This window comes from Charadrius vociferus, unplaced genomic scaffold (assembly GCF_000708025.1).
Source record: "Charadrius vociferus isolate BGI_N301 unplaced genomic scaffold, ASM70802v2 scaffold231, whole genome shotgun sequence".
Taxonomy (NCBI): Eukaryota; Metazoa; Chordata; class Aves; order Charadriiformes; family Charadriidae; genus Charadrius; species Charadrius vociferus.
In genome coordinates this window covers 556717-570121 of record NW_009647211.1, presented here as the reverse complement: position 1 = coordinate 570121, position 13405 = coordinate 556717, and the positions used below count along the sequence as shown (strand labels likewise).

At 39.2% G+C, this 13405-nt stretch overlaps 1 protein-coding gene across 1 annotated transcript in view; it reads right to left on the bottom strand.

Annotated features, from left to right (window-relative positions):
• Positions 1-13405, bottom strand: part of LOC104296055 (atrial natriuretic peptide receptor 2-like) — a 37195-nt gene that overhangs the window by 4377 nt on the left and 19413 nt on the right. The window contains exons 12-20 of the mRNA XM_009895880.1: positions 12908-13029; positions 11311-11452; positions 7673-7721; positions 5680-5784; positions 4606-4725; positions 3650-3743; positions 2762-2849; positions 1855-1994; positions 566-718 (exon numbers count right to left, since the gene is read on the bottom strand). Coding sequence (XP_009894182.1) covers positions 566-718; positions 1855-1994; positions 2762-2849; positions 3650-3743; positions 4606-4725; positions 5680-5784; positions 7673-7721; positions 11311-11452; positions 12908-13029 — 1013 coding nt within the window. The remainder of the gene's footprint in view (positions 1-565; positions 719-1854; positions 1995-2761; positions 2850-3649; positions 3744-4605; positions 4726-5679; positions 5785-7672; positions 7722-11310; positions 11453-12907; positions 13030-13405) is intronic.

Sequence of the window (13405 nt, the reverse complement as noted above, 5' to 3'; positions counted from 1 at the left end):
TCACACAAAGCGCTCTAGTCACGTGGAAAAGAAGGAGCAGGTAGTAACCTGCTCCTGCTGAGGGCAGAAAATGAGCATTTTGATTCCTTCATGTCAGCCCCAGGGGATTTAAGATATAGAAGATATGATCTCTTGCTGAGACAATGTAAGCTGCTTAATTTGCAGGTGCTGGGCTACACAGCACGTGGCCACCTCTGGCTGTTTATCAAGAAGGATTTGCAATCACACATCAGCTTACATCAGGGCGCTGAGAGCCTGCGAGTGAAGGCTAGATCAAAGAGTCGAGAAGAAACTCACTGTTTTGAGAAGAGAACAGCTGAAAAGGACAAGTAACAGACACAGAATGGCAGTCCTCACTCACATCAGCAAAGGCACAAACAATGTTGTTTTCCGCATTGTGTTCCCAACATTCCAGGTATGCAATAATTTATTCTCTTGGGATGACTGCTATGAGGTGTTCCATACCATGTCAAGAAATTAAGTTCATTTTTAATGGAGAGGAAATGCCACTACAGAAACATTTGTTAAACCAGAGGAGGACTCCTTTGCAAGCCTCTCAACATACCTGAATGGATTCCTGCTCTTATTTTTAGGAGGGTGTTGGGCTTGTGTGGGATCTTAAAAGTCTTGCAGACGTCCAGAAGATCTAAAGCCATGCTTGCGATCTCACCGGCATGAAGGATCCCATTCTCTTTTGGTACTCCCGACACCACCATATCTTAACACAACAATGCAACTGTGTTAACCTTTGGCATTACACACAGATTTACCAAAGGATGCTGCCCAAGTTAGAAAAAAATAAAGCCCTATGCCCTCACATCCTGCAGCACAGTTGTGCCTGCTGAGCAGAGAAAGCCAGAAACAAATGAAGGATAGGGCAACAGCTCATGTGTATAATTACCCTCATTCTGAAAAATGTCGGATTTCCTTCTTACTTTTCAATAATATTTATTCCCTCCTATGTCTTATACCCTTTCATCCTCCCTCCCTCCATTGAGGATGCTTGAAGCAGGATAGGTAGTGCGAAAGTGGCTGTTCAATACCTTTTGTCTTTGGGCAGATATTACAACAACAGGCAATGATTCCCACTAGACGTTGTCCTATGCTTCCTGCACTGACTGTTACTGTGTAGGAGAAGAGACAAGTCTCTTCGGTATCCCTTGGTGCATTTGTTTGGGAATTTTATGGTCCAGAATTTGCTCAACCATGCCACAGAAAAATAGAGTGCATTTTTTTCCCACATCTCTTACAAGATTTCCTGTTTGTCTCATCCAAAAATCCTGCTAGATTCTGCTAGGTTTTTGATGGAACTAGGTTTTAATGGTAGACAATCCCCAGCAGATTCCCATGATAGCAAATAGAAAGCCATTTTCCTAAAAATCCAAAAAAAGAGGAAGTCAGGCCCCTACAGAGTATTAGGAGAGAGAAAGTTGTCACAGTCTGCAAAAAGGACAGAGCCTTTGGAATGGCATCTATACTTCCATGTAGAAGGTAAGTTTTTCAGTTGTGTTCCTGTGAAACAGAAGCTGCCAACTGGGATTAATCTGCTGCCAAGGTTTAAAGTCAGACCTTACAGCTCATAGGAACCAAATAAACAGCAGAGGTAGTTTACTCAACTCATTTGTCCCATCCACAACATGCATCAGTTGTAGAAATGATGAAAGGTGAGCAGGAAAATGCTCCTAAAGTTTGCTAGGGCTCTGCTAGGACTTCTCCCCTAATTGTTTTGTGTGGTATTCCCAGTGGTAATAAGCTTTCCAAATCCCCTTCATCTGTTCTTCCTTATCATCAAATCAGTCTCTGTCCTGATGAAATATCCATGCCCCATCATTGCCCACAGGTCAAGGAACTTACAGGCATCTCCTATTGTCTCCACCTTATAGACATCATAGTTATCTATGATTTCATCAAAAGTAGTATAAAGTTTGTTCAAGAGATCTACCACTTGGTAAGGTGTGCTGCTGCTGGAGAGCTGAGTGAAGCCAACAATGTCACTGTTAAAACACAACAAAAAGAACATACTCATTTACTGTCTTAACCATGGCAGATTGGTAATCCAATTTCACACAGTAATAATTTCTCAGTGGAACGACCTCAACCTTCTCTTTTTCAGTATTTCTTTCACTAAGGATCTTACAGAATAGTTTTGTCTTCAAACATTTACTGAAACTGAAAACAGACTCCTACCATTTAAAAGGACAGACTGACCTAGGTCTTTTTGCTTACCAATGCAGTAAACCATTTTTTACAGCTAGACTTTAATCTGCAACAGACTAAGTAGTCTTCAGTCTTGGGTTACATACAAAAGCAAAAAGGGAACTTAATAGTGAAATGAAGGGAAGTGAAAATATGGAATTTATAATTTGTGTCGTGCACACATAACAAGTCAAAGACTGTAAATCCATGTGGGCTCTAAGGATAGACAAGTTTCCTTTACACAGCTAAATACTGGAACCTTTACTTAGGCCTATCTTATGAAACATACATGCGTAAGTGTGTAACACACCTAAAGTGACCTGCTGCTGTGTGTTAGTGCTCCACAGTAATCTCATTTTTTTTATTAAAGTAATTATAATGAAAAATGGAGACCTGTGAGAATTTTGAAAGACACTTATTTGGAGAGTCAAACGTTGCCACCTGGTATGATAAATGGCAGTTTAGATAGAGAGTCTGTACTAAGTTAGGAGCTTCACGACCACAAGAAGCCTGGTTGTCTCTTCAGTAGGAGTCAGTTCTAGTCCTATCTTTCATTTTTGTTTACCTGAAAAAGATGGTGGCACTTAAGTAGCTTTGAGCTTGTGCATGTTTTCCCTGCCTGAGATCATCTGCTACTTGCTTTGGCAACATACCTGTTGTAGAAAGTAGAGTATTGTTACTTTTTTGTCATTGACAAAAGCATACAATAAAAAGAACATGTTTGTTTAAAGGTGTAAAAGCAATGTTCTCAAATGTGAAATATTCCGAAGGTGAAAGCACACTTCAGCATCAAAAGCTGCTCTGCTGTAATGTGAGAATTCCCAGTAAATCTCATTGATAACACATCCAGATTTTTCAGATCACCCATAACTTTTAGTTCAAACAAACCAATATCTATACATTCCAAGTCAGAGTAAAGCTGGATTCTAATAGTGTGACTTGGGATGTTACTAACTACTTATTTGTCAGGTCTTTGCTAGTGTTCTCTTCCTGTGTTAGGTTTGTTTACTATCTCTCTGACTTTTTTGATCTTCTTTATTTCCCCAATCTTGTACTTTCACAGCCTTTCCTTTTTCTCTCCTATGTGTTACACCTGTTCCTTTATCCCTTCTTTCTTGTGGAATTCCAGAAGATATACTGTCATCAAAAGTAACCTCAGCTCAAAAGCAATTCCCCAATATTTGTAACTATACAGAAGCAAGCAAGATCAAAGTCAGAGTAGTACGGATTCTGGAGTGACAGGTCTCAGATGACTGCACTGATTTTTAGGAGGAAAATGTAAAAAGTAGCTAAATATCTTTAAAGCTTTTCAAGGAGAAAGTATATTAATTCATTGCCATATAAATGTTATCTATTAAATAATCACCTATCAAAGGTTTTCTGTTTGTAATCCATCTGTTAAAATCAAATTATTATTGAGAAGAATATCCAGTATTTTTGCTGTATAACTTACTATACAACAGACGATCAGTCTTCTGTTTTTCGTGCATTAAATCCTGGGTTCTCTCAGAAACCAGTATCTCCAGATGTTTGCTATATTTCTCCATCTAAATAACACCGAGAATTGCATAAAACAGTCCCTTTACTGAAACAGATTCATAGTTGGATAGGCTTTAAGCATTTATATGATTCTGCTTTGAAAACATTCAGATAAACAAAAGCTCAGGTTTGAGAGAGCTAACTTTTTCTTACAAAATCCAAAGATCAGATTTCTCCTTAGGTAAGTTTATGATTCTAGATTTGAGCTTGTTGCTTACACTTAAGACACCAGAAGCCAATTCCAGAGTTTTCAAAATCTGTGTAAGCATAGAAGGGCCAAATCCAATGCAGAGACCAAGATGCAGACATGGATTAAAATATGTTACCAAAATCAAAGGTATCTAAATCTCAATCTTTTAGCAAAAGCTCACTATGCAGTTTCATAAACTATTCTGCTATGGTCTGCTATGCTTTTTGCATCCTTGCTCTGCGTGACACAACAGGTTGCGGAGACAGGAATCTCTTTTCCCTGTTGATGAGCTTAAGATACTGCTCAAAATGCATCTGTGAACATGTTATTTGTGGCACACAGGGATTCTATACTCCTAGTACTGTAATATCACCACCAAGCCACTAGAAAAAGGGGACTATAGTTTCCTGCGTATTCTTTAAAACACAATTGATATTTGACTGAGAAACAAAAGTTTTCAGTCACAAAGAAGTTGAGAAAGTTAAGAAAAACTGACAGAAATGGAATAAGAAGGAAAGCTGGGTATCAAGCAGAACTGCAGCTACAATCAGCCCACATAGGTGAATGAATGACTGTTCTCATCAAGGGGTATGAGATCAAAAAACAAACCTGAAGGATAGAGGTGAAAGTTATTGCAAGTGAGCATTTGACTTGGATTGGATTGAAAAAAGTAAATTTACCAGAGTCATCATCATGTCAACAGGGCTAACTTTATTAGGATTCATCTTGTATAACATTTTCTTGACTTGTTCAAATGTAGGCCTTTGGGCTGGATTATTTTTTCTGCACCTTCTGATTAACTGCAGCAGGCAAAGAGAGTGAGAAAAGCAAACAGCCTTTTGTCATTCCAAGCACGGGCAGTTTCAAATTAATACTAGTACTTTCTTGGTGCAAACTGTCCATGTGAAGCCCTATCTGCAGCTACTGAAAAGTGGTGGGGCTATACTGAGGTCTCCAGAGTTCTACAGATTTATGCTGAATGAAGGACGTTAGTTCATGAAAATGCTGCTGGGGGAAATAATGAATTAGATGCTCACATTCCTTCTGCCAAACACCGCTTAAGCTCTTGTGGTATGCTTTAAGGCAGTGTTACACTCTTGGAGTCACATACTGTTTTCAGAGGACTTGTCTGTACACAAAATTCATAAGAGATTAAAGACTCAACTACTTCTTCAGAATGTTAACTCCCTACTAAAATCCAGTGTTGCTTAGTTTGTTACATTTAGGTTGCTACAAACCACCAAAGGTGAATTATATAGTGCTCAAGCTGAAACGAGGATGCCACAATTTTGTTCTGATTTAATTGAACTGGGAGGAGGCGTACTTTGTTTTATTAGGCAGTTTGAGGCTACTGAACACATAGACCTTTTGTGCAAGAATCAAACCAAACTCACACTTTGCCTGAGACACATACTTCACTATTTGAAAGTCCTTTTCCAGTAAGCTAAAAAGATATTGCTAATATAAAATATGTATGGAACTCAACACTTTATAATAAAATGAAAATACACAAAAATCAATGATTGAATATTAAAAACATCATTTATTACACTGACAATTGAAACTTTCAATTTGTCAGAATGACTTCCTTTATTAAGGATAGAAAACATTTCCTTGTGCCTTGTTTCAGATGTACTTCTTGACTTCTGGGTTGTTTATACTCATCGAAAGTAATATTGCCATAAAACTTCTGTGACCTGTCCTAAATTCTCTTCAATAAAGAATTTTTGTACACAATATTTTATCTCACTCACCTCTATGTAGTCTGTGGGACATGGGCAAGAATTCTCAGCCTTTTCTGAAATTAATTCTGCCAAAGGTAGGCACCAAGAATATTCAGCTGAATGCACATCATCTTTCTAGAGAAAAAGAGATCAACAATACAGATAGAGCTCAGAGGGTTGTGGTTAGTGGTGCAGAGTCTAGTTGGAGGTTAGTACCAAGTGGTGTCCCTCAGGGGTCAGTACTGGGCCCAGTCTTGTTCAACATATTCATTGATGATCTGGATGAAGGGATAGAGTGTACCATCAGCAAGTTTGCTGGTGACACAAAACTGGGAGGAGTGGCTGACATGCCAGAAGGCTGTGCCGCCATACAGCGAGACCTGGACAGGCTGGAGAGTTGGGCAGAGAGAAACCTTATGAAATTCAACAAGGGCAAGTGTAGGGTGCTGCATCTGGGGAGGAATAACCCCATGCACCAGTACAGGTTGGGGGCTGACCTCCTGGAGAGCAGCTCTGTGGAAAGGGACCTGGGAGTCCTGGTGGACAACAGGATGACCATGAGCCAGCAATGTGCCCTGGCGGCCAAGAAGGCCAATGGCATCCTGGGGTGCATCAAGAAGAGTGTGGCCAGCAGGTCGAGGGAGGTCATCCTCCCCCTCTACTCTGCCCTGGTGAGACCGCATCTGGAGTACTGTGTCCAGTTCTGGGCTCCCCAGTTCAAGAAAGACAGGGATCTGCTGGAGAGGGTTCAGCAAAGGGCAACGAAGATGATTAGGGGATTGGAACACCTCTCATATGGAGAAAGGCCTAGGGACTTGGGTCTCTTTAGTCTAGAGAAAAGAAGATTGAGGGGGGATCTTATTAATACTTACAAATACTTAAAGGGAGGCTGCCAGGGGGATGGGAGCAGTCTTTTTTCAGTGGTGCCCAGTGATAGGAGGAGGGGTTAATGGGCATAAACTTGAACATAGGAAGTTCCATCTTAACATGAGAAGGAACTTCTTTACTTTGAGGGTAGTGGAGCACTGGCACAGGCTGCCCAGAGAGGTTGTGGAGTCTCCCACTCTGGAGACATTCAAAACCCGCCTGGATGCTGTCCTGTGCAACCTGTTGTAGGTGACCCTGCTCTGGCGGGGGGGTTGGACTAGATGATCTCCAGAGGTCCCCTCCAACCCTAACCATTCTGTAATTCTGTGATTCTGTAATATGGAAACAAGTGGTGTGTTTTTCATACCACCCATTGAAACTATATCACAATGATCATCATTATTTTTATGATGTCTCCCCTATCACTTCCAGATCAGCTTTTTTACATGAGAGTAAAAGGAGAAAAAAAAAAAAAAAGAGAAAAGGATATAACCCACTCTAAACTAGGTGCCCTTGTCTAAAAGGGAACTTTTGAGAAACCACAAGGTCTATATTAGTCTAGAATCACAAACTGTCAGAAATGGAAGAAAGACAGTTTCAGTTCTTCATTGTTAGAATTCTTGTTAAGCAAATTATTACAGGCAGAACATGGTTACATATCCAGAACATCCGGTTTCAATTTCAAGGTGCATTTTTTTGGTGTTTGCCATTTAGTATTTATCACAAGACACATGCAAAGAAGACATTTTCGTTATGGAGAGCAGCTTATTTGCTCTTCTAGCATATTCTTACCACTGCAAGACTCCATTGAAAGGGCCTGTGCATGGCAGGAAAGGAACATGAGGAGAAAAAGGATGTTATGACATACCTTCCCACACCGCACCTCTGTCATTAAGCCTCACAGAGCTAACCAAAAGGTAATTTTGGAGCTACATTATTTTTGTCATATACTCTTCAAAGTCCTGGAGGAAAGATTGGTAGATGCAAGAGGAAGCCCTGATTGCATGCTCCATTGGAACTGAACTTGCACCCACAAAATCAAAAGGAAAACGCACGCTCAAAAAACAAAGACGCAGTTACTCAGAGTTTGGTTGATATCTTCAGCAGAAACAGAATCAAAATTGTCATGCAAACTTCCAAGTTCGTCTTTACTTACTGGTATAGGGTCACTTCTTGTGGCAATTTCTAGCAAGATGATGGCATAACTGCAGAATAAAAGCAAACCAAAATCTTAATGAAATAACAGTTAATGGAGTTCGTGATTTCCTCTTTCCATGATTTCTTATTCTTCCCCATTTTATGACTGAAATCCCCATATCCTAAAAGAGAGTGTGGTGACAACGCTGCTATCTGTTACTGGTCTGTGTTTTCAGAGATCTGTCACTGATTATTTCATAGCAGTCCCCTCTCACACAGAGATGAATCATTTGAGTGTGACAGACAACAAAGCAATTTTCTGTGGAAGAACTAATGGAATCCAGAGGGGATATGGGCAGGCACTTACTTGATACCTACCAATTAAATACACAGGACAGATTTGTGCTGTAATCAAGGGGCAGGATCAGGTTCATCAGGATCATCATCTGGAGAAGTGGCTTCTTTTCAGCATAGATCACTGTTCTGGAAACTCTCCGTAAGTCAATGGTGAGACAGTGTGTCCAGAGTAGATCTTTTACAGTAAGCTGTAACCATTTTGCTGGTTCTTTCTGAATTATATTTTCATCATTATCATCTTCCTCAGATGAACCAAGGTCAAACATATTCATCAAGGGTGAAGAATGGAAAAAATGGGGTAACAACTGGGTATTCAGTCTCCTTATTGAACTCACCAGACATCTTTCACAACAGTGATCTCTAGAAGCCAGAACTTCCTCCAGCCAACAATAAAGATAGATGCTCTTGCCTCTTCATGTATTGAAACTGTGTAATAATTAACTCCCTGCATGCATCTCTACTTGATAACATTTATTTCTATGGGGAATATTGGTTTGCAATGTGTTGTACTGCTAACGGTTGCTCTGTTCTGTAAGGCATTCTAGCTCTTTAATGGGCTATGTCTATCTTTCAGTCCACTCATGGACCACCACTGGCAAATAACATAATGCATATAAACCATACTAAATAATGTAGAAATTAATCTGATGAGATTTTTATGTTAATTTGGGTGTGATTTGGTAGTAGAAAGGAATACCAACCCTTGAGAGACAGCAAAGCTGAAACAGTTTTTCAAAGAGAGTAGTTAGCTGATGGTAACTCCAATAAAGCAGTATTGATTTCACTCAGCTTCAGCAGCACTGCTCAAAAAAGTCTTAACATAGTGGATGGTGAAATTCACACAATGATTACAAATCAAGAAGAGCCAATCTCGGAGAAACTGTGGCTAGAATCAGCCTGTTCAGCTCAAACAGGAGCTGTTTCATGCTCCTGTTCTCATTTCCATTTTAGCTTTCCCATCTGACCAACACATTCTCTGGAGAACTTTAAAAGCAAGTGATTCATCTGTAAGAGCACACAAAATTACAAGTCCCACTCCTGCAGTTTCTACTCATTTTTAATTTGGGCCATACCTTCAGGAATATTAATGGAATTTTTGCACAGATAAAAACTGAGGATTTCACGACTGGGACACTGCTCCCCGGACAGTGAGCCCATGTACATGTATCAGGAAGGCTTAGCACCTGCTCATATCATCAAACACAAACTGTGTGAAAAAAAAAAAAAAGCTTCTGGAGAACAGCTCAGTTACAAGGACAACAATTTAATGCTGCAGGGTACATCTCTGTATTTGTTCCCTGATTGCACATTGCTCTTCTCCCTTTTCTGATTTCATCTCTTCCTATTTTTTTCTTTTTTACCAAGAAAGGGTGAACTGCAGTACAACAAAAGAAGACCTGGATTTTGCAGACACGGGGACTGACAGCAAGACAGATTCAGTGAGCATTCACTGAATCTGTTAAAAGTTCATTGTAGTCATCTATGATATGAGCAAAGTCAAGTAATGATATCTAACCTGAACAGGGACAAAGTCTGAACCAGACAAGCGCCAAGAAAACACTTTCTGGAACGCATGTTGGCTGAGCGGCATTGATAAACTGCAACGCATAAAATAAACCAAAAATTACGGCTTAGTTGGAGCACTTTCTACGACCAGTCCATGTTGAAAAAGTAAAGACTGACAGACACGGGACAAATGACGATAGTCACAAGTATCAACACAGTGACAAACTGCCTTTAGCTGAGCTATTTTGAAGCAACTCTAAGGGCATGTTTAGGCCTATAGATATAAATACTAGTGAGACCTCAAATTCTTGCTTGCACAATCTGATAGAATGGATTACAATTAATAGTGTTCCAGCACATTGTATATGCATACATTTTTACAAGGGAATAATAATAGAATTATAGAATAGTTTGTGTTGGAAGGGACCTTTAAAGGTCATCAAATAATGTGCATTAATCCAGTAAATCTTATATATAAAATCATGCCTTCAGTCCATATAATTTTTAATGAATCCCAATTGAAAAAAAAGCGGAAGATTTAAGCAACATTTTCAGTTTCTGCAAGTAACTTTTCAATAAAAGTCCCATAACAGTCACTTAAGGCAGTAAGCATTTGTTGTGTCCTAGTGTAGGCCGGAGTAAAACTCAGAGCTTTTGTTAAAGGTGATAATAGCTACTCTTTGGTTAATGTTGTTAATAAAAGCGCCTAATAACCATGCCTTTTTCTCCTCAACTGTGTGGCACTATCAGCATTTCAATCTCAAATTAAATTCCAGTTCTTTGCTTTCTGCTAGCTATCAAAGTCACCAGGAAATAGAAGAATTCTGCTGGGCTGGGAATATGGCAAGAAACAGTAAGAGAAAAGGGCCACAAAACATCTTGTAGTATCACTCTGCATTTTCCCCTTTCAAATGCTTTCAGTAAACCACTGGAAATAAGCAGACAGAGGAAGTATGACTGTTAAGAGATAGAATACACCAAGAACACAGTGATTTTCCTACTTAATACAGAAAATTCATGGGAGAACCAAGAAATATAAAAACAAAATATGAAATATAAAAAGAAAAATAAAAAGAAATTTTAAAAAATCCTAGTTCAATGACTTTTTCATTGGATTATTATTCTCTGAAAGTTCAGTTGTAATCCTGTTTATCTGAAAAGTGGTTGGATGGAAGCTATCCATCACTGGCAAGGCTAAACATGATATCCAAAGAAGCTATTGCAAAGTGATCTCCTAGAAAGGCTTTTGAATGGAAAGGAATGGAGCTATTTACTAGTACATCTATTTCTTTCTCCTGCCTCTATTTTTTCTTTGCAAACCACATATTGTCACTGTGTGTATGCAGGAAAATAATGTATTGACACTAATTATAGAATTATGGGATTTATATGTGCATTATGACATCCTGGAAAAATGATGCTATTAACTTTTAAGGTATTGCCATTATTGAAAATAATCTATTTTTTCATAAGAAACAGCGACAAAAAAAGATTACTAGATAAGAGCAAATCTTTATACTTTTTTTATCTTCCAGTCCAGAGCAACTCCTTATAACTCATTAGACCAACTCTGCATTTATATAATGTCAGTGAATTCATTATTTGGTTATCTACTTCGAAAGAGAAGATCTTGTGATATCTATGCTGTTCTGTATTCCAGGATCAATCCTTTTTAAAATACAATCAAACATATACCTGGGATGACCACAGAATTACACTGAGGCTGACTGTGATTAAAGAATCCTCAACCTGAGATGGGACTATTAAGTGTGAGAAACAGGAACAGCTAACTACCTGTAGACGTCTGTCATAGAATTGGGTTCAAAGTCCAAAAGGGAATGTATTTCAGGAGCTGTGTAAATCTGTATCAAATGCTGCTGGTATGAACTTGACCCCTCAGAAGAATCTTCTTTTCTGTATGACTGCAGACCATAATCTAACATGGAAGAAAACACAAAGCAAACTACTCAGTGGGTACGTCTCTGAAACACATGCATTAGTAGACAGCAACACACCTTGGCTAAAGGAATTAATTTTCTTTATTTGAAATACACATCTTAGTCTAAAAATAGTGTCTGTCTGGTGGTCTTGTCCCTCTAAACCAACTGCAAATATAGGATCTGGAAACCAAATATTTGGGTGAGATTGCATGACAGCAGGGAAGTTGAAATTATATTCAGAGAACAGGCTTACTTCAGTGCAAGTGTTAGCATGCAAATGCAGGTTTTTGTTCTCGTCCCCTGATCCTTATCTGTGGTGGCAGGTTGCTACAGTAATTACAAGTTGGACTAGAACTACTGAAAATCAGATGGTGGGCTTTACTTGCACACTAGTAGCTTCAGAACAAAGGCATCATAAAAGTGATACAGCTTTGCAGCTATACTTTTGGCCTAACAGAAAAGATTCTCAGCATGTGACTCAGCATCGGAGAAGAGAAAAAAACAACTGACTTCAGTTTTCTTTCTGATATAAACAGCGTTTTGCTGAGTGTATGGGATGCAGATGTCTGGTTTTGTCTGGAGTGACCTCTCATTAAGATGGTCCTAGACCTTCAGTCTTTATGTTGGAGGTCATTGGAGTTTTTCAAATAGCTCCTACATTGGTTATTTGTGAGGTTTGTTTAACATTATTGCATCCAGATAAACCATGAATATTTGAAGTCTCTGCAGTCCTGCCTGTTAACTTCTGAACTATTTCACAGAGATCCGATTTAATTCAGAGGACCAGTGTTAAGGTGATGCAGTTGATGTAATCCAACTATCTCAATTTTTCATGCATTTCTCCAGAACAGGCTTTAAGCGAAGTAGGCAGTTCTGAAGGCAGCAGGATATGAAAAACAAGTTGGAGAAGCAGGCATAGCCCTATCTAGGAGCCTTAGTCATAGGATGAACCAATGAAAGGCAAATCTGTTGCTGCTGGTCTTAAAATGGCTGTGGGTTAAAGAGTGTGACAACTACTTTGGGGAGGAAGTAGAAGAGGTGACCATTGCTTTCATTCCCTTTGGCAGCTGCAAACTAAACTAGATTCTCCTTGTGTTTAGCAATCCGTCAGCATTATTCAATGGCTTTACAGCACTGTCCATGTCTCAGGTTTTCTCTCTGTATCAAAACTGAGGATGAGATAGAGTTTCTGCTCAGGCTGATGTTGATAAACTCCATCATTTGTGGGATGTGAGGTGTGCATCAGTGACACACGTTAAATGACTTGACATGGTAAAGTAACATGAAACTTGTTTCAGCACGGGGCATTTCTAATGAAGGCTGGTATAGTCAGCATTTCCACATGAAATGTCAACAAGGAGGTGCTTGGGAGGAGTGTTGAGAGTGAAATCTTTATGCATTAGTGGGTTAATAGGACAGTCTTGAAATTTTGTTTCTTATCTTCCCCTTACCTGCAATTTTACAAACCCATCGATCATCTATCACACAGTTACTAGACTTCAGCCGTCCATGATACATTTTGTGGTGGTGAAGATAGGCCATTCCTTGCGCAATATCAGTAGCAAAAGAAAATCTGAAAGTCAAAAATAATGAGCCACTATTTCCATGAAAGCTTCACTCAAGAGTGGCTCCAAAGCCTACTGAAGTTGACAGAAAGCCTCCTTATGACTGCAATGGCTTTCAATTTGTGTCCCCATGCTCATTTTTTCAAAACACTTAAGGTGGGTTGCTGAAAGCCCTTCATTTCCTCTCAGTTGTTTGAGTCCACAGGCCTTTAGCCTCTTTTAAGACAGCTGAGTTTTTTCTAGAAATTCCCTGTACCTTTGTATCCTTGAGAGTGCTTTCAAATGTTTACCAAAGTTTTTTATTAACTTTTTCACTTTATTTGAAGGGTTTGCTCCCTTACAATCTTTTTCTTTGCTGAAGGCAAACATAAAGCAGAAGTAGAA